The 21,961-nt window shown below is 41.4% G+C and overlaps 1 protein-coding gene across 3 annotated transcripts; it reads right to left on the bottom strand.

Moving 5' to 3' along the window:
- Positions 1-1,559: 1,559 nt before the first annotated feature.
- On the bottom strand, positions 1,560-20,394 carry f5 (coagulation factor V). Of its 3 annotated transcripts, XM_063887671.1 has the most exons (25): positions 20,147-20,391; positions 18,702-18,784; positions 16,248-16,370; positions 13,967-14,179; positions 13,720-13,875; positions 12,755-12,976; positions 12,499-12,664; positions 12,135-12,315; positions 11,918-12,014; positions 11,639-11,844; positions 10,667-10,814; positions 10,349-10,561; positions 7,454-9,644; positions 7,178-7,346; positions 6,606-6,842; positions 5,626-5,830; positions 5,068-5,247; positions 4,800-4,916; positions 4,636-4,707; positions 4,324-4,409; positions 4,086-4,241; positions 3,373-3,517; positions 2,890-3,044; positions 2,598-2,780; positions 1,560-2,499 (listed from the first exon to the last, which is right to left on the bottom strand). In XM_063887671.1, exons 1-25 carry the CDS (start codon positions 20,308-20,310, stop codon positions 2,353-2,355), a joined length of 6,015 nt encoding a protein of 2,004 aa, XP_063743741.1. In that variant the 5' UTR covers positions 20,311-20,391; the 3' UTR covers positions 1,560-2,352. The 3 variants fall into 3 exon arrangements, with proteins under 3 accessions (XP_063743741.1, XP_063743742.1, XP_063743743.1); XM_063887672.1 differs by lacking the exon at positions 18,702-18,784 and having other exon boundaries at positions 20,147-20,373; XM_063887673.1 differs by lacking the exons at positions 1,560-2,499; positions 2,598-2,780; positions 2,890-3,044; positions 3,373-3,517; positions 4,086-4,241 and having other exon boundaries at positions 4,386-4,524; positions 20,147-20,394.
- Between the last annotated feature and the right edge of the window lie 1,567 nt (positions 20,395-21,961).

Below are 21,961 nucleotides of genomic sequence, written 5' to 3'. Positions count from 1 at the left end.
GCTTTTACTAAAGTATGAGTTTTTTACATTCATTTTCTTTGGTCTAAAGCATTGACTGTACATTGAGAATGTCTACAGCAATTAGAAAATGTTAATTGATTCACTTTGAATGTTGACCTGTAGTTACCTCATATATTTGTAAAAGCTCCGATGTATATTTCAGTCATCTGCTCAGAAAGGTATAGCTAAACTAAGACAGGATTTAAATTCTGAAGTCAACTTGATCCTCAGACATTCATCACTCTGAGTTTAAAGGACTTAGATTATTCTTCAGAAAACGTGAAGCTGCAGCGACACCTGCTGGTGGGCTGTCCCAGGTGCACCTGCTGGTGAGCTGTCCCAGGTGCACCTGATGGTGGGCTGTCCCAGGTGCACCTGCTGGTGAGCTGTCCCAGGTGCACCTGCTGATCTGAACCTTAATGCGTTTTTGACCATTAAAAAATACAGGTGATTAAGAGAAAATGTAATAGGTGCAATTGAGGTATAAACCCACTACGAGCTAATTGAAAAATATCAATTAACACGCACATCGTTCACGTGCCGAAATGCATTGACAAAATTAGCTTCTAATTTAAGGAACAGCACTTTTTTAAACCAACAATATGACTTATTTTTACTCTATATATAGATATGGATAATCACAAGCACCTATCCTATATTTAGTTTGACAATTTCACCCTATTTAAAGGTTCAACAGACAAAATCCAGCTAATTGACACAACATTCTTTTTGCATTTAAGCTCTTTTGAATCTAATTAATGTATGTAGACAAAGACAGAAAGCCAGTAAAAAAAGTTTGTGTTCAATAATTTAACTCCTCTGTATTTCATTTTTTATTTTAAGTAGTGGATGGTACTCACCTTTAATCTGATTCAGTAAAATAAACAGCCTGACAGTGAACCTAATCGCTTGTTTCTGATTTTTTAAAACCACATTACACTGTCTTCATGTGTGAAACAGTCTGAAACAAACATGTAGTTGGATCGTGATTGTTATTTTCCCACACATATAATGAAATGTCTATTTATTTTCGCTGGTTTGGAGAAAAGATTGCTTAAACTCTCCTGACGTCCTTTAAGTATGAATTTACATCCTGCGTTTTCTCTTCCATCAGGTGCTAACTTCAAGTTTCTTCCTCCTTTCAGAAGTGGATGAACACCACCCTCAATGTAGGTAACTGTGGATTCACCTCTCCAGTTACCTTTAGCATCTTGTTTGTATTTGACATGTTATTATCTCGGCTTGGTGTCTCTCACGTGAAGCGACCGTGCTCCCAGATCCCCAGACAGCAGTTGTCCAACAGAGCGGATTTGTCTCCACGGGTCCGTGTCCATGCTGAGCGTTTCACACCTCCAGCGTTCACTTTATCTTGATCAGCAGATGGACAAACACTCCCTGTGTGTGCAGCTGCACGTGTGTGTTGACTCTGCAGCTGAACCCGAAGCAGAGGTGCTAAAAGTGACACCTTTCCACACACCCTGAGAAGATATCAGAGCTCACACACTCAGGACACCAAGACACATGCATCTTTATATAAATCACAGAGCTGCACACTGAAATATAGGAATCATATTTATTGAAAAATAAATTACATGATCTCTACTTACATATTTACATTCATTCATATTCATTTCTGATGGACAACATGCCATATATCGGCTTAAAATGCTGCTAGTATTTAAAAAAAATAGACAAATGACAAATAGGTCAACATCACTCATACATACGGCTCTTACCAATGAGTTTCATAACTGAGTTTAACAGAGGGGCCTATAGGACTAATGTATCTATGTAACTGCAGTGTGGGTAAAACTAGAATTGAACTCAAATGAATGCTTAACTGCTGGTAGTCTAACTACCTTCCTACTTGCATAGTTACTCAAGTAGTTATATTATATATGTTATTTTAAACCAGGGCTCAGTTCGGTCCAAATAGTTCGATTTAAAAAAGAGACCTGTAGGGTTTCATTTATTTTTTGACATGTGAACAAGTGGGCACTTTTCTAAAATAACTGAAATGAAATGTTGCACCTTTTTTGTTTTAAATCTTCCTATAGTTTGCCTCTCACACACGGTCAACTAGATTAAAAATAAGCAGTTTAAAGATAAGAGTAGTTAAGAGTCAAAGTATCCAGTCTACATCTCTCCCTGCTGTAGTTCAGTCTTTGCAGTCTTTCACTTGCAAAGCTTTTAAAGATCTTCTCCAAAACTGTGTGTTCGTTCTGCATCTTAATATATTCATATTCTCCAAACATGACCCGACTACACTATTTTCAGCGTGCACGTGTTTTTTGTTGTTGTGCATGTGCATGTCCTATAACTCGGCCTCTCATATTGATCTGTGTCAGTGCATCACTCAAAGTCGCAGCCCAGCAGCTCCACTCTCATGGTGATGGAGTTTTTCCAGCGCCTGGGGATGATTCGGATGAAGCGGGAGAAAATCGGAGGGTAGATGTAATTCTTCACGTGGTTGTTGTTGTCCGTATTTCCCGCAAACGTCTGGATTTGGTGACAGAGAGAGAAAGACATTTGTTATGGGAAGAAAGACATGGTTTGAGTGGCTCCAATTTCCTCAGGATTCTGCCTCCGCTGCTCACCTTGCACGTGATGGCCTCATCGTCTGTGTACGATGTCCAGCGTATCCCATTGTCGCTGTACTGCAGAGAGTAGGAGGTCACATACATCTCCTTCCCCAGAGACTTGGCTCCCTGCGTGACGATACCTGTGATCTTCTTCACCTGCAACAGCTCCACCTGAAGCCACTGGTTCATGTCACTATACTGTGGAAGAGAGAGAGACATTTAATGCAGGATTCCTACTTTTTTAAAGGTTTTTTTGAGGCTGTGGGTGCACTGATTTGGATCTGTCCGACCGTGTGAGGGTTTGTACCTTGGCCTGCCATGCATTGATGGTTCCCTGTTTGTCCAGACGTGCATACGCAGGTTTCCAGGAGGATCCAGAGTACCAGCTGTAGGCTTCAGAGCTGGCTGTGATAAGCCGGTCTTCTATCAGCCTGCTATTCATCCCCAGAGGCACCGAGCAGCCTGAGCCAGGGGATTAGAAATGTCATATAAAGACAGCAACCCTAACTCTATGGTGTCTTTTAGATACAAAACAGGGTCTCGGTGCCATCTACGGTCAGAGTTATTTGCAAATGTATCATGCTCAATCAGCACTAAATGGCGGATGAACGTAGCAAATACACGAAGATTACAAACATGTATTGCCACCAAATTTTGCAAGTTAAATCTGCAGCTCAAACTGGCTGTGGTTTCTAAATATCATGCAACTTGGACAATCTATTGGCGAGATACAGTACATTGTTTTCCAAAAAGTAAGTATGTATGAATTGCCTATACAGTCACATCTCACCGTCAAGCTCACAGCCGTAGAACTCCATGCGGACTGTCGCCTTGTTGTACCAGTTTATAGGATGGAGCCTAATGAAGCGTCCAATCACGGGAGGGAAGAAGGTGTTTCCTTTTGCCACATAGGCCTCCTGGTTCCCGGTGAATACCTGGCAAAGGAGGAAGCGATAAGAGTCACACACTTATCTCTCAGCTCAGTGGTTCAATAATGTTCCCATGTGAAAATAAATGTCAGTCAAGTTCGCCCTGATCAGCGCAACAAAAAAAGATCACTAAATTCATGGCAAACCAATTTTGACATCATGCAATGACACTAGTGGCTTTGAACTGATCCTTTTAATAAGTTCTAATTACAATTCAGTGAGAAACATGGGCTTGTGCTTCACTGAGGAGCTTTGTCGTTCTCGGTGACAGGGAGGCGACTGCAGTTTGTTTTCCAGGTCTGTTTCTTTGCCTCCCAATTGTTTTTCTTTTCAAACTTCAGATTTTTCTTCCAAATTTAGACTTTTTAGATTTTTTTTGCCTCAAAACTATAATTTCTTTCCTAAAAGACCTGACTTTTTTTTTCAAATTTCTGAATTATTTTCGAAATGTCAACTTTTAAATCTCACATACCCCCTGCAGTACTACAACGTGCCCCTAGGGTCCGCGTAGCCCCATTTGAGATCCACTGTCTTAGCTTCTGGCTGTTTGCATTAATCAAAGCGATCCACCCACCTTCCTGAGCTCTCTGCTGTCCCCCTTATAGAAGATCCACTTCTTGCGGTCGTTGCTGTAGGAGATGGAGTACTTGGTCACATACTGGTGCTGCAGCATCTGCTTGGCTCCCTGCGTCACCACCTGGCTGATCACGACAGGCCGCTGGAAGTCCACCTGTACAGAGGACAGGTTGTATTCAAGTAGAAGTGCTTATGCATATATAATCAAACACCCACACTCTGTATAAAATGCGCACCTGAATCCAGCTCATGTTCTGCTCTGTGCTCCATGCGTTGTATTTTCCACCATTGTTCAATCTGGCGAGATGTGGCTCCCAGTATCCTTCAAAAGTGGAGGCATTGTCATCTTACTAGTGACATATCAACAGCTCTTTATAGTAGTTGAATTGTAAATGCCATCTCCAGAAGTAGACATCCAAGTTTAGGCTATAAAGGAACTAAGAAAAGCATTTACAAGGAAGACCAAAAGTGCTAAAATGCTAACTCATTTCTGCGTTTAGGACTCATTCCTGCACCACTGTGTGCAGAGAGTAGGGGGCGCTACTTACCTCTTGTATTGATAGCTGTTAACTGATCGTCTTTCACACTGCCTGATTCCAAACCCATGGCACGATGGCAATCTTGGAGGAGACGTACAAGCAGTATTTTAATACTTAAACACCATTACAGTGTGTCTTAATGCAGCAGGGCTTTTTTTAAACGTTGTTTGTACCATCATCCAGAACCAGAAAGAGGGTCTGCATGCCCTTCTGCTGGTTGAAACCAATCTCTGTCTCCAGCTGCCACAGGCCAGGTTTGGACGGGTTCATCTCCAGCGTAGCAAAGCTTCCTGCAGACACAGTTTGGTACAAAACACATCCTGTCTATGCTTCCTCAATCTAACGCCAATCCACATAGAGTAGTGTGACTCAAACTTGAAAGCATGCAATCAGAAGAAGAAATCATTCTGAATGAACACACAGAGACTCGGTGTTTCTCACCAGGCAGCAGAGGGTAGACGGACTGCCTGTAGCTGCTGATCTTCTTGTGTATGAACGTCTGTCCGTGGAAGTTGATGCTCTGGAAGTCTCTGGGAGAACCCATGTTGATGAGGTGCCAACTCACCAGCTGGTTGGTGTACATCCTCAGGCCCTTCAGGTTGAATATTATTCCATTGATGGCTTCGAAAGAAACAGACAAAATGTGTTATTTATATATTACTTTTCTTTTCTATAAATGATGAATCTTGAATGCATGACAGGTTTTGCAACTCAATAGATATAATATCAATAGCTTGTACCCTTTATTCTTCTGCAGGTTTCAATAAGCTAAATGTGTTCCTCTTTAAGTTCACATAAAATGACATTTAATTTACGTTTTGCTGTGTTCATTCATTCATAGTGTAAATTAAGTACTAAAATAACTTCTGGTACATGAATGTAGGGACATGTTTAACCAAAACTATCATAATCTATTTAAAAACAAGACTTTTTATGTCTGTTTACTTCCTGCAGTAGGATTTAAATCAGGCTAGCTGGAGGTATATTATAAAGCCTTACAGTGGAACTGGAGGCTCTCCTTGTTTTGGCTTATATATCTCCTCCTGCTTTTCCTCTGCATCATCTCTGTGTACTCATTGTAGTACCAGCTCTGCGACTCATCAAAGGTCATGAAGAGCAGCGTGAACTGCCTCATCTGCTTTTTCGGGGTCCCCTCTCGACACACCAGCAAAGGCCCGATCAAGCCAGAGTTGATATCCCTTTCCTAAGAGACAGAGAACACACAAGGTGTCCTTCATTGAATCTTAATTTAAAGATCATGTGAGTATAATCAGACTGTGATTCAGCATCTTTTAAAATGACTCAATCCTGGGGGAAATTGGTGCATTGTGTCACTTTCAGACCATTCCTGTATGCTGCCACTAGGGGGTGCCAAAGTCAGAAACTCAAATTCTACAGTGGCTTAAATAGTGTTTACAAGCAGGTTAAAGCGATCCAACGGAACTTGTCAAAAAGCCCATTATGGAGCTCCCCCTACAGGCTTGGAGGTAATGTACGTTTACGACACTGTCGTAAATACAACACCCTGTCGCATTCACGTGCATTTGATGACGAACCGACGAGGAGTCAGAAGGTGCAAGCTATGTCGACCGATAAGGTAAGAGTAATCAAAGGTTTTACAGAAATATGACTACATAGTTTTCAACGTCTTCTTTTTCTTCGGTGCCTCTGCCATGATGATGTACTGACAATGCTGCGCTTGCTTCTCCTTATACCTGGGTGCGTGGAGGGGGTCTATTTGTTATTGCGGTAGGTGTGCCAGAAAGCAAGTCGAAGTACTTCCGCTCATCTCCCGGCCCGGTCTAGCAAAGTTACATAGCGCAGTTATCTCACCTCAGACCCCCGATGGGCATGAAAGAGAGGCAAATCGTCATATTAAAAGTCATTCTAGCCGCTCAATTTTTTTCAAGCTGTTATTTTAAGGTACAAATGCTACATTGGATCGCTTTAATACATGTCTAAAACACAAATGTACTCACAGGATTGACGCCTGAGTAGTAGGCCCAGGTCCGGCAGTGGGACTCGGTTGGCATCGGCCCCACCTTAGAGTTGACTTTCCATATGTATGTGAAGGTGGTGTTGGGTTGGACCTCATTGTCATATTTATACCAGTACTTGGAGCCATCCTCATAGGACAGACCCTCTGTCTGCTTGGTATAAGCAACCCCGTTTGGGTGTAAGGAGTACGGACGGCTGGCTTTGTTCCTGAACACCACCTACAAGACAAAGAGACTCGATATGGTAAGACTCAGTATTAATTTTCTTGCAGGGAGTTTGATGGAAGACTAATACAACTTTTGACTTTGGGCTAAATATAAAGCTACAAGCAGATGCTAGTTAGCTTATCACAAAGCATGTACATATGGCTAACCCCTGCAGGAAGATACTGGTCCTGCACATGAAATAGTCTGGCACAAAACCCCAAAAAGTTAAAAAGTGAGCTTTACAAGTGTGTAGACAGATTTAATGCCGATGACTAAATAGCCAAAAGTCTTTGAATCCATTGATTTGAAAACCTGAGAGTTTGCAGGATGCAGATTGACATTCTTACCATGATGCTCTGTCCAACCTTCGCCTCGATGACAGGTCCCAGGATGCCTAGATGCTCATCCATCTCTCCACGGATGTCCGGTTGGCTGAAGCTACTGTCCACGTAGCCTCGGAAAACCACCTTGGTGAACTTAGTGTTTCGGATGTTTAGTAGCGACTTTTCTTGCCTCCTGTTGGGATTAGGATTAGGAAGGGTTGCATGGATGTGTACCCATTTGCTGTACAGTTTGCAATAAATCTGACTCGTCATTTCTAGTCAAATTGCCTCTGATCTTACCTCTGTCCATAGCCACTGTAGTCCCACTCCACTTCCTCTGCAGCGATGAAATACGTCTTGACATTCGCCCCTGAGATCTTCAGGTAGTGTTTCATTGTGTCATCCAGGTGGAAATTCTTGACGGATTCATCACTGCTGTAAGGGTCTACATAAGTCACATACTCATATTCATTTGCTGTCAGGTTTTCGTCAATGTTCAGATGATCCGGTTCGTCTCCAGGAACGTACAGCTCGTAGTTGCTGAAATCGGACCGGGGCACGCCGATGATCACCGGCTCGTGGATCAGCTCCTGTTCATCGGAGACCGGCTGCAGAAGGGGTCTGGACCCACGTGGGGTCATGACTGGATTGAAACCTCGAGGAGAGAGCGGTAATCCACTCCTGGACTGGGGCTTGTACTCCTTCCTCTTCTTCGTCTTCATGCCCAGACCCTTCTGGGGCGTCTGACGTACGCTCAACTTCCGGATCTTCTTTGGAGGCGGTGCTGGTTTGGGCGTTTCTTTCCCAAAATATTTCATCATGTAGTCGGGAATCTCCACGGGTTCCATTTGGTGAGTGCTCTCATAAGTCCAGTTGTGCCCCTGCGTTTTGACCGGGGTGGTTTTAATCACCTCTGAATGGTTTCCTGTGAGGTAGATGAGCAATTCTTCACTTTCTGAGGCTCTTAGGTCATTACTCTCTGAAATGATCCCCTCTGTTGTGTTGGATCTGGATATGTTCACTGGGACATTCTCGAGCAAAACTTGTGACACATTTCCAAGGCTTGAGTTGGCTTTAAAGGTCCCATTGTCAGGGGAATTCTTTTCAAGGCTAATCTCCAGATCTGACGGGATGATCGGAGTGTAATTCCCATTGGTTTTGTTGTCTGTGCCGTCCACTTCCAACTCTAAGACCGTCAAATTGCTTCTGTCCATGCTGCTGATGTTCACCTCTTCAACATCAGCTCTTGGAATACTGTTTGTTTCATCTGCTGACATGTTAGCTGCTGTGTTATTCTCATCTGCCTTTCCTGAAACGTTCAACAGAGAAGTTGCGTTACCGTCTGGTGTACTAGAGAGATTGTTGGCGCTGGAATTGGACGTGGGCACCGGTTGAGAAAACTGGTCGCCTCTAGTGAGTATCTCCTCTGAATCAGTCGTGTGGTTATCACCGGTCAGGGTTATATTGACTTCTTCAGCCTCCAACATTGAACTTGAATTACCTGTCGAAGTTACAGTAGGATTGGTAGTCTCTGTGGGTACATCTCCATCTGCTGGTAGCAACGTAGCATTGTGAACTGTGTCGGAACCTGCAGACTGGATGCTGCTATTAGGCATCTCGTTGTCATTCTTTAGCACTACATCCGGGCTGTGAAAAATAGTTGTGTTCTCTATTTTATTCAAAGAGGAATTACCAAAGGTTGATGGCTGACTGTTGTTCCCCAATTGTGTTGTATTCTCACTGATGCTTTGGTTTAGCAAATGTACTTCTGTGTGGTTTAATCCATCCACCTCTTTCCAGTTTGTCGCGTTGATTGCATTTGGCTTTGAGGATGCATTTCCATCCGCTGATAGTACCGTAGCATTGTGAACTGTTATGTTCTGCGAGTCAAAAGCTACAGAAGCGTTGCTATTTGTAGTTATATTTTTTAATACTGCATCGGTTGTGATCTCTATTTCATACAAATACGAATCACCAAAGGTCGATGGTGTGCTGCTGTTCTGCATTTCAGTTGTATTCCTGCTCGTGCTTTGGTCAAACAAATGGACTTCCGTGAGGTTCAATCCATCCACCTCTTTCCAGTTTTCATTTGGCCTTGAAACAGAGGTTTGTGTCCCTTTGAAATGAAGTGTGAAGTTTCTATCCTCAGGCACATCAACAACATCATAGTCGAGGAACGAGAGGTCCAACTGCTCCACGTCTGAGTCTTTGGATTGGTTCTTCAGAGTTCTGAGACCTAACTCAGTTGCATACAAGTCTGTGTCGTAGTCTGTCTTGACTGGCTTTACCACTTCAGGTTTCGACTTTTGCTTTTCATCTTTTGCATTGGGAGGGCCCTGAGGGTTCCATATGGTGAACTCTTTCACCTCTGAGGGATCTCCGTAGTCATTGTACTCGTACTGGTTGTCACGATAGCACTCGACGTCCTGGAACTTCACACGCATTCCTTTGGTTGTCTCGTGGGAGTTCAGGGAAGCAAGGAGCCAGACACCTTGTACAAAAGAGACACAAAAAACATCCCATGAAGACGTTACAATAATGTGCAAACGTCCCAGATATGGCCTGAGAGCTTAACCAAGAGCAAATCAAAAACATCTTGCAAATAGACGCAACGGAAGCAATGCACAGTATTTAGAATTCATGCCTCACAGTTGTATTAGTTTTAGTAATGGAATCGCTTCTTAATTGTGTGTATTTTCATATTTAGTTCAACACTTTGGGCCAAATCCGTGTTTTTGTTAGGTTGCAAATCAGTACTTTCTTGGGTCAAAGTTGAAATTTAAACTAAATTTGAAAGGATATCCTCCCTCAATGGGTACAACTGTAATTGTGTGCCATATTTTATGGTTCTCAAGTTGAACCTGAGATAGAACTTTTGCAAGAATAGGACAAACATGACATTAACACTTGACCTTTGACAAATGAAATCAGAAAAGGGTATATGGACAGCCCAAAAATAGGTGATGCCTGGGAACTTCTTGCAGCAGTTTTCTGTGCAACGGTTGTTCATAACACAGCCAAATTGGTGAAGGTGTTTCTCCATTTGCTTGTATTGTTTTGATTTGTGTCTTCCAGTTCTTGGGGCCAACATGCTAACTCTTTACATCACAATATTCTGTATAATAACTGTCTGCTATCTATCCATATATTCCCGAGATAAAGGTTTCCCTACAGATTCAATAATTGGACACATACCTGTGTTGTCCATGTCCATATTGATAGTCTCTCCAGTCATTGGGTAGAGGCTGAGGAAGTCCTCTGTCCGCCCATTCACCTCAAACGGATGTCCGTAGAAAGTAGCTGTCTGGATGTAGTCCTGAGCGCCGATGCTGGACACGTGCCATGTTGCAACCTCACCGTTGCAGAAGCCCAAGAGCGGGCCGCTTTCAAACACGTAGCCATTAACCGCTGTGAGGGAAAGGTATATGAATATCAGTCGTCTGACGGCAATGCAGGAGTTAATATATCATCATTTTTAGGATAAGTTATGATCAGACGATGGCAATAACTTACAGTGCATGACGTTGGACTTATAAAACTCCGACTCTGCCTTGTTGACATTGGATCGTTCGCAAAACTGCCGAATGTTGTCATCGATGTACCAGCTCTTGTTCTCGTCGAAAACAGCCAGCATAGCGTGCTGCTCCTTGTCTGCTTTCAGCTGTAGGAACAAACCAAAGGTGTATTCTTTATTGATAATTGAACATTGGGTTTTAGTTTTCTCTTTCAACATATCTAGTAGAAAGTAGTGCCTCAAATCTGCATTCTCTGTATGGACCAGCAGGGGGCGACTCCACAGTTCGTTTATTTAATAGAAGTCTATATAAAAATGACCTCACTACTCACTTGATTTATTGCCTCAGTTAAACTTTTTCTTAATGAGTTAACCGGCTCAATCTCTAGTGTCAGGCCTAACTTAATACGTTTTGTAAATGATGAGCAAAATACGAGATAAAGGGTCACAAGGCTAGCTGGTGATTGAGCTACCACCTCGGGGTGTTGTGTGTTTATGTGTGCTGTGGGTTTTCGTTTAACAACTTGAATCCTTTGACGCTGTGTTTGAGATGATGAACCTTTGTTCTACTCTTTTGTTTCACTTTTAATGCCAACATCAGGCTTCAAAACCATCTTCAAACACACCAATGGAAGCGTTACTGTTACTTCATGTGACTTCTTGTAATGCTGTTATCTCCAAATAACACGTTATTTTCCGGGATAAGAAGATGGCCTTATTTCATACATTCTTATCTCAAGTTTTGTTCTCAATATCTGGATTAAATTATAGCAACAAAATAACATTTATTATTTCTAGATGATGACACACGTAACCCTCAGTTATATTCCCGGGAGTGTGGGCTGGTCACAGTGGGAGTGTGGGGTGGTCACAGTGGGAGTGTGGGGTGGTCACAGTGGTTTAGGAATGAAAGCATGGAACAACATTGCCTCTACTAGAGCCATATTTAAACTACTGTGAAATCTTTGTACCTGCACACCCCTGGCATTGAGCGAGCGACCCTTGCAAATGAGGATCTGTCCGATCAGTCCTGAGGCGATGTCCCGGGGTGTGTCCACGGCGCTGTGGTACAGTCGGGTCAGACATCGAGAGTCTCCGTCCAGAGGCTCGTCCTCTTCCAACACCCTCCATACGTAGGTGTGTGTCTCGCCTGGCTGGACTCCGTGAGACTGGTTCCCTTGAAAACACATTTCGATATACCTTATCTATTTAATATAATGCATGTTTGTTTTACTGGGGGAGAGATTTACCTCCTGCTGGGTAGTTGACCCCCTCTTCTGACTTCTTGATGGTCAGTCCATGAGGATAGATGCTGTATGGTCTGGAGGCCTTGTTCTTAAAGACAATCTGTGAGAGATCAGGAGGATGTGTGAAATAAATATCATGTCTGAAGTCCAGAAGGGAAGGGTTGGGGTGAGACAGGATTTGCTGTTTTGCTGATTTCATATTTGTTGGATATGTTCTCACCGTGATGATATCTCTGATTTGGGCTTTGATGACCGGGCCCTGGATCCCCAGCTCGTTCTTCCTCTGCTTCGTCTCCAGCCTCTCAGTGAAGGACTCGTTGGTGTACTGCGTGTACACCGCCTTCTTGTACTTCCTTCCAATGCGAGACGGTAACTGCGTCAGGTACTGCAGCTTGAAGTTGCTGCACAAAAGATAGGAGGCTTTATCACATTTTGAGACATTGATATAATGTGTTGGAAAGAAACACAGGGATTTCAGTCTCTGCAGACCATTTACATGCACTAAAACCTATAGAACACACTACAGGAAAGGGATAAACTCTCCTTGTATGCACCTGTAAAAAATGCTATGTAATGCTTCTTACTCATCGACGTGTTCCGGCATATTCGGGGCGTAGTCCCAGATAATCTCCTCTGCAGCGATGAAGTATGTCCACTCCCTGCTGTGTCGTTGCTGGTCAATGGTCATCCTTCGATTGGGTGCTCTGAAGCCGTCACAGTTCTTCACCTCCATGAAACCGTGCATGCCAACTGCAAAACACACATGTTTGTTCTTGTAGAATAAATTACATTGGTAAAAAAAGATCTGTGGTATGTGGGTGGATGTTTGGGCACACGTACCCTCCATGTGCTTGACGGTGTGTGAGGACAGCAGCCAGCGGCCCGTGTGCAGAGCCATCATGATGGCGGTGGCGGTGGTGCCGCTGATCAGGCCCACCGCGGACACTTTGTGGCCGTTGTGCTGCAGCACCTGCCCGTTCAGATGCACAGAGAACACCTCGGGCTCTGAGCTCATAGCTATCAGGTGCAGACTCACAGAGGCATGGGCACACACACTCACATCTGCAGAGGAAAGAGGACACTGATGGTCAGATGGTTTGTTCATGCTGCTCATCTGGTGTCTTCTCTGACTGCGCAACACATGCTGCACAACGTGCACGTGCACCACTGTCCATTAATCTGTTCGTATATGCAGCGGTGGGAGGTTGTTTATTTTAGTAAATGTAGCCACAACAGGGAAGTCATACGCCAGTGAAGCTGCTGTGTTCCTAAAACAAGAGAGTTTATTATGATAGTTTACACTCTGATATGAGGCAACTACTATTGGAAATGAACTAAATTCACAGAAGGAGTCAAATAAAACCAAAGTACACAAATATTTGTTCCATTTAAAGCTTGTTTGTAGCTGCAGGATTTTTCAGTTGTGACAGTCTGCTGTTTTTCCAAATTAAAATGAGACTGAATATCATTGGGTTATGAAGTGTTCGTTGGAAAATAACTGAAGACAGTTTCTCAATTCTGGCTTACAATTAACAAAATGATTATTAAGAAAGAACTAATAAAACATATGGCAATAAATATGTTTATCGCACCAAACAAACTCAGAGTCTCTCCTGATTGAAATGTTTTTAATTTTTGATTGGCTAGAAGTTAGGGCTACTTCCTAATGTACATACTTGACCCGCTGACTCAGAGCAGAGGTTTGCCTATTAACCAGGACTCAGTCTAATATCCCCTGATGTTTTGAAGGGACAGACTAAATGGCTCACTGTGTAACTAAAGGAGTGATGAATAACTGGACTCACCAGGCAGGGATCCCATAGCGTATCCGTTGATGGTGTACTTCACGTGGTTTGCGTGGCTCTTTGGTGCGTACTTGCTCGCTGTCTCATCAAACACCCCGAAGAGGAACACGTACTCATGCTGGACGCCGATCTGACTCCCCGACTCATCGAGACTGCCTGAGAGCAAAGAAAGAGAGCACAATAATTACCAATCCTCGAGATGCAGCGACAACTTTTCTAACGAATGCATTTCAGTTTCTCTGCTCACCAGGTTTGCAGATGAGCAGAGCTCCGATGAGGCCGGAGTTGTAGTCCTCCACTACGTCCCTGTGGGAGACGTAGGTGTAGGTGAGACAGGTGGGATCGCTGGGCTGTGGAGAGACATCCGACTTCACCTCCCAGTAGTAAACATGTTCACTGTTCGGCTGCACCAGATCATCCTCTTTCTCCTTCTGCGACGTGTTGTCAAAGTAGTTAGCTCCTGCAAAAACATCAGCAGGAGAGGACTCTTTAAAGTAGAGACGCTACATACTGATATACACCTGAACATCAGCAGGAGAGGACTCTTTAAAGTAGAGACACTACATACTGATATACACCTGAACATCAGCAGGAGAGGACTCTTTAAAGTAGAGACACTACATACTGATATACACCTGAACATCAGCAGGAGAGGACTCTTTAAAGTAGAGACGCTACATACTGATATACACCTGAACATCAGCAGGAGAGGACTCTTTAAAGTAGAGACTCTACATACTGATATACACCTGAACATCAGCAGGAGAGGACTCTTTAAAGTAGAGACGCTACATACTGATATACACCTGAACATCAGCAGGAGAGGACTCTTTAAAGTAGAGACGCTACATACTGATATACACCTGAACATCAGCAGGAGAGGACTCTTTAAAGTAGAGACGCTACATACTGATATACACCTGAACATCAGCAGGAGAGGACTCTTTAAAGTAGAGACTCTACATACTGATATACACCTGAACATCAACAGGAGAGGACTCTTTAAAGTAGAGACGCTACAGACTGATATACACCTGAACATCAGCAGGAGAGGACTCTTTAAAGTAGAGACACTACATACTGATATACACCTGAACATCAGCAGGAGAGGACTCTTTAAAGTAGAGACTCTACATACTGATATACACCTGAACATCAGCAGGAGAGGACTCTTTAAAGTAGAGACACTACATACTGATATACACCTGAACATCATCAGGAGAGGACTCTTTAAAGTAGAGACTCTACATACTGATATACACCTGAACATCAGCAGGAGAGGACTCTTTAAAGTAGAGACTCTACATACTGATATACACCTGAACATCAACAGGAGAGGACTCTTTAAAGTAGAGACGCTACAGACTGATATACACCTGAACATCAGCAGGAGAGGACTCTTTAAAGTAGAGACACTACATACTGATATACACCTGAACATCAGCAGGAGAGGACTCTTTAAAGTAGAGACACTACATACTGATATACACCTGAACATCAGCAGGAGAGGACTCTTTAAAGTAGAGACACTACATACTGATATACACCTGAACATCAACAGGAGAGGACTCTTTAAAGTAGAGACGCTACATACTGATATACACCTGAACATCAGCAGGAGAGGACTCTTTAAAGTAGAGACGCTACATACTGATATACACCTGAACATCAACAGGAGAGGACTCTTTAAAGTAGAGACGCTACATACTGATATACACCTGAACATCAGCAGGAGAGGACTCTTTAAAGTAGAGACACTACATACTGATATACACCTGAACATCAGCAGGAGAGGACTCTTTAAAGTAGAGACTCTACATACTGATATACACCTGAACATCAGCAGGAGAGGACTCTTTAAAGTAGAGACTCTACATACTGATATACACCTGAACATCAGCAGGAGAGGACTCTTTAAAGTAGAGACTCTACATACTGATATACACCTGAACATCAGCAGGAGAGGACTCTTTAAAGTAGAGACTCTACATACTGATATACACCTGAACATCAGGAGAGGACTCTTTAAAGTAGAGACTCTACATACTGATGGGCCCCTTTAATTAAGCTCCATTGCTCAGCAGGAGTCTGAGGAAATGATGGACCTTCCCAAAATATTTGCCTAATCAAGTCCCAAATAAACGAAGGCTTAATGAAGACTTTCCTGATCTTCATTTGTGATTTCCTCTGCCCTCTGGCTTTTGCATTAAGATCATATTAAGCAGTGCTTTGTGCTAAATCCCCACATCCACAGTTTCTCTCTGGTGGTCACAGACAGTGATTTCCTCGGGCTCAGCAGAGCTTCCTGTTGGACTTCAGTACCGTCTGCCTCTCCGGGTTAATATTTTAGAAAAAGACAAACAGGCTTGTTTGTTGTGTTGGCTAATCTTGTGTGATTATTGGAATCAGTAACATCATGAGCTCCCAAAGTGACCCTATCCGACGGACTGTGTTACAGAGAGCTGCTGGTTTAAAGGTTTTCTAACAGCTGTCAGATGTATATGCAGCTGGGGTTAACGTGCACCCACCCTCTGACTGCTTCCCGTAAGCGATGCCGTGTGGGTTGATGCTGTGTGGTCCGCTGGCCATGTTTCTGAAAGTGACGACGAGGGTCTCGCCCTCCTGAGCCCTCAGCGTGGGTCCCAGCAGACCTGCGGAGAGGAAACAAGAGGAACTTTATTTGGAGTTTGAGACACTCATATTTTTTGGCTCATCATGATGACACACAGGGACGATAATGTGCTGACTCATCACATCAACCAGAAACTTTCCCCGTCGTCCAGTCAAGTGTTTACTCTCATGTTCACAACGTTATGTATCTGTTCCCTTCGCTCTGGATGACGTATGAATGAACGAAACACAATAAAACACAGAGATCTTTGCAAAACTCAACTGTGATGGTTATTACCTAACGCACAGCTGATCTTCATACCGTCCTATAAAGGAATTAACATTCAACAATACTGGAAAGCAAAAGGTACTTTTATAGCCAGTACAGAGGCGGGAGAAGTACTCAGATCTTGTACTTGAGTAAAAGTAGAAGTACTCAGATCTTGTTCTTGAGTAAAGTAGAAGTACTCAGATCTTGTACTTGAGTTAAAGTAGAAGTACTCAGGTCTTGTACTTGAGTAAAGTAGAAGTACTCAGATCTTGTACTTGAGTTAAAGTAGAAGTACTCAGGTCTTGTACTTGAGTAAAGTAGAAGTACTCAGATCTTGTACTTGAGTAAAAGTAGAAGTACTCAGATCTTGTACTTGAGTTAAAGTAGAAGTACTCAGGTCTTGTACTTGAGTAAAGTAGAAGTACTCAGATCTTGTACTTGAGTAAAGTAGAAGTACTCAGATCTTGTACTTGAGTAAAGTAGAAGTACTCAGATCTTGTACTTGAGTAAAGTAGAAGTACTCAGATCTTGTACTTGAGTTAAAGTAGAAGTACTCAGGTCTTGTACTTGAGTAAAGTAGAAGTACTCAGATCTTGTGCTTGAGTAAAGTAGAAGTACTCAGATCTTGTACTTGAGTAAAGTAGAAGTACTCAGATCTTGTACTTGAGTTAAAGTAGAAGTACTCAGGTCTTGTACTTGAGTAAAGTAGAAGTACTCAGATCTTGTACTTGAGTTAAAGTAGAAGTACTCAGGTCTTGTACTTGAGTAAAGTAGAAGTACTCAGATCTTGTACTTGAGTAAAGTAGAAGTACTCAGATCTTGTTCTTGAGTAAAAGTAGAAGTACTCAGATCTTGTACTTGAGTAAAGTAGAAGTACTCAGATCTTGTTCTTGAGTAAAGTAGAAGTATTCAGATCTTGTTCTTGAGTAAAGTAGAAGTACTCAGGTCTTGTACTTGAGTAAAGTAGAAGTACTCAGGTCTTGTTCTTGAGTAAAGTAGAAGTACTCAGGTCTTGTACTTGAGTAAAGTAGAAGTACTCAGGTCTTGTACTTGAGTAAAGTAGAAGTACTCAGATCTTGTTCTTGAGTAAAGTAGAAGTACTCAGATCTTGTACTTGAGTAAAGTAGAAGTACTCAGGTCTTGTACTTGAGTAAAGTAGAAGTACTCAGGTCTTGTACTTGAGTAAAGTAGAAGTACTCAGATCTTGTACTTGAGTAAAGTAGAAGTACTCAGGTCTTGTACTTGAGTAAAGTAGAAGTACTCAGATCTTGTACTTGAGTAAAGTAGAAGTACTCAGGTCTTGTACTTGAGTAAAGTAGAAGTACTCAGGTCTTGTACTTGAGTAAAGTAGAAGTACCAGAGTGTAGGAATACTCTGTCACAGTAAAAGTATTCTAAATGTTCCTCCAGTGAAAGTAGAAAGTACTCTCCTCTAAATGTACTTAAAGTAGCGACAGTAAAAGTAGTCATTGTCTGATTGGTCCATTTCAGAATAATATCTCTGATATGTTTTATAATGATTGATCAGTAAAGTGTTCTCTAGAATCTGATTTAAGGGAGATTATATTTACCATCATTAATCCTAATCTGCCTAGCAACTAAAGGGATTAAATACATGCATTGGAGTAGAAGTACACAGTTTACCTAATAGTAACAGCTTTAATACTCCTCAACACAGACTCCATACTGTATACCTCATTATTGTTATGATGATGGAGAAACACCTGCCTGACAAGTCTCTGCAAAATCTCTAATAAAGCATGTGTTGATTTGGTGGTGACTATGACGACCATAACATGAATCATGATATTAGACACGGTCAAAACACCAATCAGTGAAACTATTATCTACACCCTCTTTGTTTCTACTCTCATTTATTATCATAATCTGTCAAATGACTCTTTATTTTATTAGTTTTTGGACAAAGTGAAAGAAATCAGAAGCAATAACTGAGTGTACCGTATCGCTCTCTCCCCTGTAATTACAGTCGAGGAGACTTTGACTTACATACCATTTACTTTCTTTGAAATATATAGAAAATGAAAGAGTGTAAAAAGGATGTTTGTAGACAGGAGAAGCGCTTCAGACAGACGGAAACTTACCTAACCAGGAGGGATGAGTCTGAGCCTGTCTGAAGCCTTTGTCATACTCCCGAAAGACCACTTTCTTATAGGTGGGACCGAACCTAGGAAATCAAGGAAAACCACCCAACATGAATCAGACAGTGATGAGAGAACTGCTCACTTCTTTACCTAACAACAACAACAACACAACAACAACAACAACAACAACGCACTGTGGAAATAATGCACTACAAGGGAAAGTAGGACTTGTGACTTTCAGTATAAAAAGTGAAGGTATTCATTGTGCACCCTTCAGTGTGTTATGCTTATAGATGGGGTGTTTGTGGATTAATGCCGCTGCATAAATGTGCATGTTGCGTTACTGCTGTAGATGTTTAACATACTTATTTTTAGAGAACAATGTATATCTAAAAGTCAACTTCTCATGAGTTTCTCAGAAAAACAAACGCCCTGTTTTCCGTTCTGTGACAATGCATTTTCCAGCTGATCTAAGAGGCTTTTTAAAAGACTGTATTTAACTTAAAGGAGGAGGCTTTCCCAACACATAAAGAACACTTTATCCTTCAGTTTATGGCCAACATTTGAAATAATGTAGATGTAAATGTGGTTTACTGGAAAGGAAAGGCCATAAAAACTGTTATTGTGAAGTAACAAAAGCAGTCAGACAAATGTGATGGATTCAAACGTAATATGTGACTCTGAAATGTTTCTAGTATGAAGATGGATAAACTACAAGCACTCGTGTAAAGTTTAAGTAAATCCAATATGTAGTGGAGTGCAGATCTGCAGTAAATGTTTTCATTGTGCCACTGGAATCAGAAGGAAAACACACGTCGTTCACACAGCAGCGTGTCAACAAGATACGGACTCCTAGATACGACGACACAGGACGTCAGGACATGTTGCAACTGTGTGTGTGTGTGTGTGTGTGTGTGTGTGTGTGTGTGTGTGTGTGTGTGTGTGTGTGTGTGTGTGTGTGTGTGTGTGTGTGTGTGTGTGTCATTGTAACACTGGTAGAACATAGCAGATCAGTTTTTTTAAGAAGGACAGATTGACAGAATTTGAATTAATAGTAATTTATATAATAATAATAATAATACCTACACACTTCCCAGATAAGCGAAAATGACAAGAATTGAATGAAATGATACTTAATGCATTAATATTTATAATAACAGAGCACTTCTGAAATGAGTTTATGGGTGGAATTAATTTCAATAAATGAGAATGTATAATAACAGAACACCTGGAAACAGAATTTAGTGATTTAACGTCATTAAAATAATAAACTAATAATAATTAAACGTATTATATAAAACAAAGAATGTAAATTAAGATATTTGAATATTCTTCAACACCAGTTGCATGTCAGTTATTTGTAATTAATGAAACATGCTTGATTCCCTAAAGGAGGAAATAAGCGTCTCTGATTTAAAATCACTAATCCTCCTCCAGTGTCCTACCTGTGTGTTCCATTTTCAGCGTAATCCCAGTCTATCTCGACAGCAGCGATATAGTGATGTCTCTCCTTGGTGGTCTGCTGCTGCACTGCGTTGACATGGAGGACAGTGAGGAGAACCAGGACAGGCAGGAGACCCCTCGCTCCAGTCCACAAACAGAGCCTCATCTCTGGGATCAATCCTCCAGGTGAAAACCGGTCCTTTCTACAAGTGAAAAAGCTGTGATCTGACAGAGACGTCTGCTCTGTGCCTTATTTGTCACTGACACACACACACACACACACACACACACACACACACACACACACACACACACACACACACACACACACACACACACACACACACACACACACACACACACACACACACACACACACACACACACACGTTTAAACATTGTGTCCCAAGGCAATGAACTGTGCCTCTGCGTGTGTCTCTTGTAATTGAGACCTCATGTGTTTTGCTGTGAGTCATCTGTAAGGGTTGTGCTCTTTCCCACCACGTAAAAACACACACTGGGGAAGTGTGGTGAAATTTGACTTTGAAAATTACGCTGACCTCAAAATTCCCCAGGAAAAGGACCTCATAATTCATTACAAACATTACTGTTCATGAGGTGGAGCCCATCCCACCCTTTGGGTAAACATCTCGGGGTACAAATCCCATCACTAGCACACTATTTACATGAGAAACTGGCACTTTAACTTCCTAGGCTCATAGACATATTTATAACATTTAGTTTGATTACTTCTTGTGTTTTTGGAATCCTTAATTTAACTTGTTATGTGCATATACATATTTTGGACTTTTTTACTTTAATTTCTTATGTTTTAATAAATATTTTATAATATTTCATTTTATATTTTGTTTGGAAATCCTTACTTTAACTTGTAATGTCTATATAAATATATATATATTGTTATTCTAATTTATTTTAAAAATGTTATTGGACATTCGTACTTATCTTCTAAAGTTTTAATACATATTTTATTCTATTTTATTCTAAATGATCTTGTGTTTGTTTAAATATTTTCTTTCTATTTCATTATATCTTTTATTGGAAATGAAGGGTCACCAGTTCAGTTGCTGTACTGGGATGGGTTAAATGCAGAGGTCCAATTTCATTGTGTGTGCTGTATGACAAAATACAGAAGGGTTCATCCTCTGGTTCTTCTAAATTCTTACTTTAACTTATTATGTTTCCATAAATATTTTATTATGCTTTATTTTATTTCTTTTCTGGGAAAAATCTTCCTTAAAATGATTATGTTTATTTAAATATTTGTATTTTATTTATTCTCTTATTTTTTATTTGTATTTCTTATTTATTTATTGTATTATATGTTATTTCTTATTTTGTTTTATTATTTAATCTAACTCTCCTAAAGCCAATTCCCACTGGGATCATTTAAAACATGTTTGTACTTTAAGTATTAGTTTTTCTCATTATTTTTTTACCTCATCTTTTGCTTTATTATGATTTTAACTGCAGGACTTTTTTATGTAACACATGTTTTGTACATCATAGCATTGCCAGCACTTTAACCTGCCATGTATTAACTTCAGCACTGGTTTTATTGGTCTGATGTTGGCTCTGTGTTTCCCTCCTGGTTCATTAAATACTTGAAAGCTAATAGCATCATTAAATCACTTCGTAACTCAATAAAGATAATTCAATCCACAGATCAGGTCAAAAGTGCTTTTTTATCCATGTTGTTTTAACTCTTGGTAAAAACGGACAATCGATATTCCGCGTGCACGCCAATCACAATCATGCGTATGTACAGTGGGCGTAGGATGACGCAGTACGCATGC

Source organism: Eleginops maclovinus, chromosome 7 (genome assembly GCF_036324505.1).
Source record: "Eleginops maclovinus isolate JMC-PN-2008 ecotype Puerto Natales chromosome 7, JC_Emac_rtc_rv5, whole genome shotgun sequence".
Classification (NCBI taxonomy): Eukaryota; Metazoa; Chordata; class Actinopteri; order Perciformes; family Eleginopidae; genus Eleginops; species Eleginops maclovinus.
This window is presented reverse-complemented; position numbering and strand designations above follow the sequence as displayed.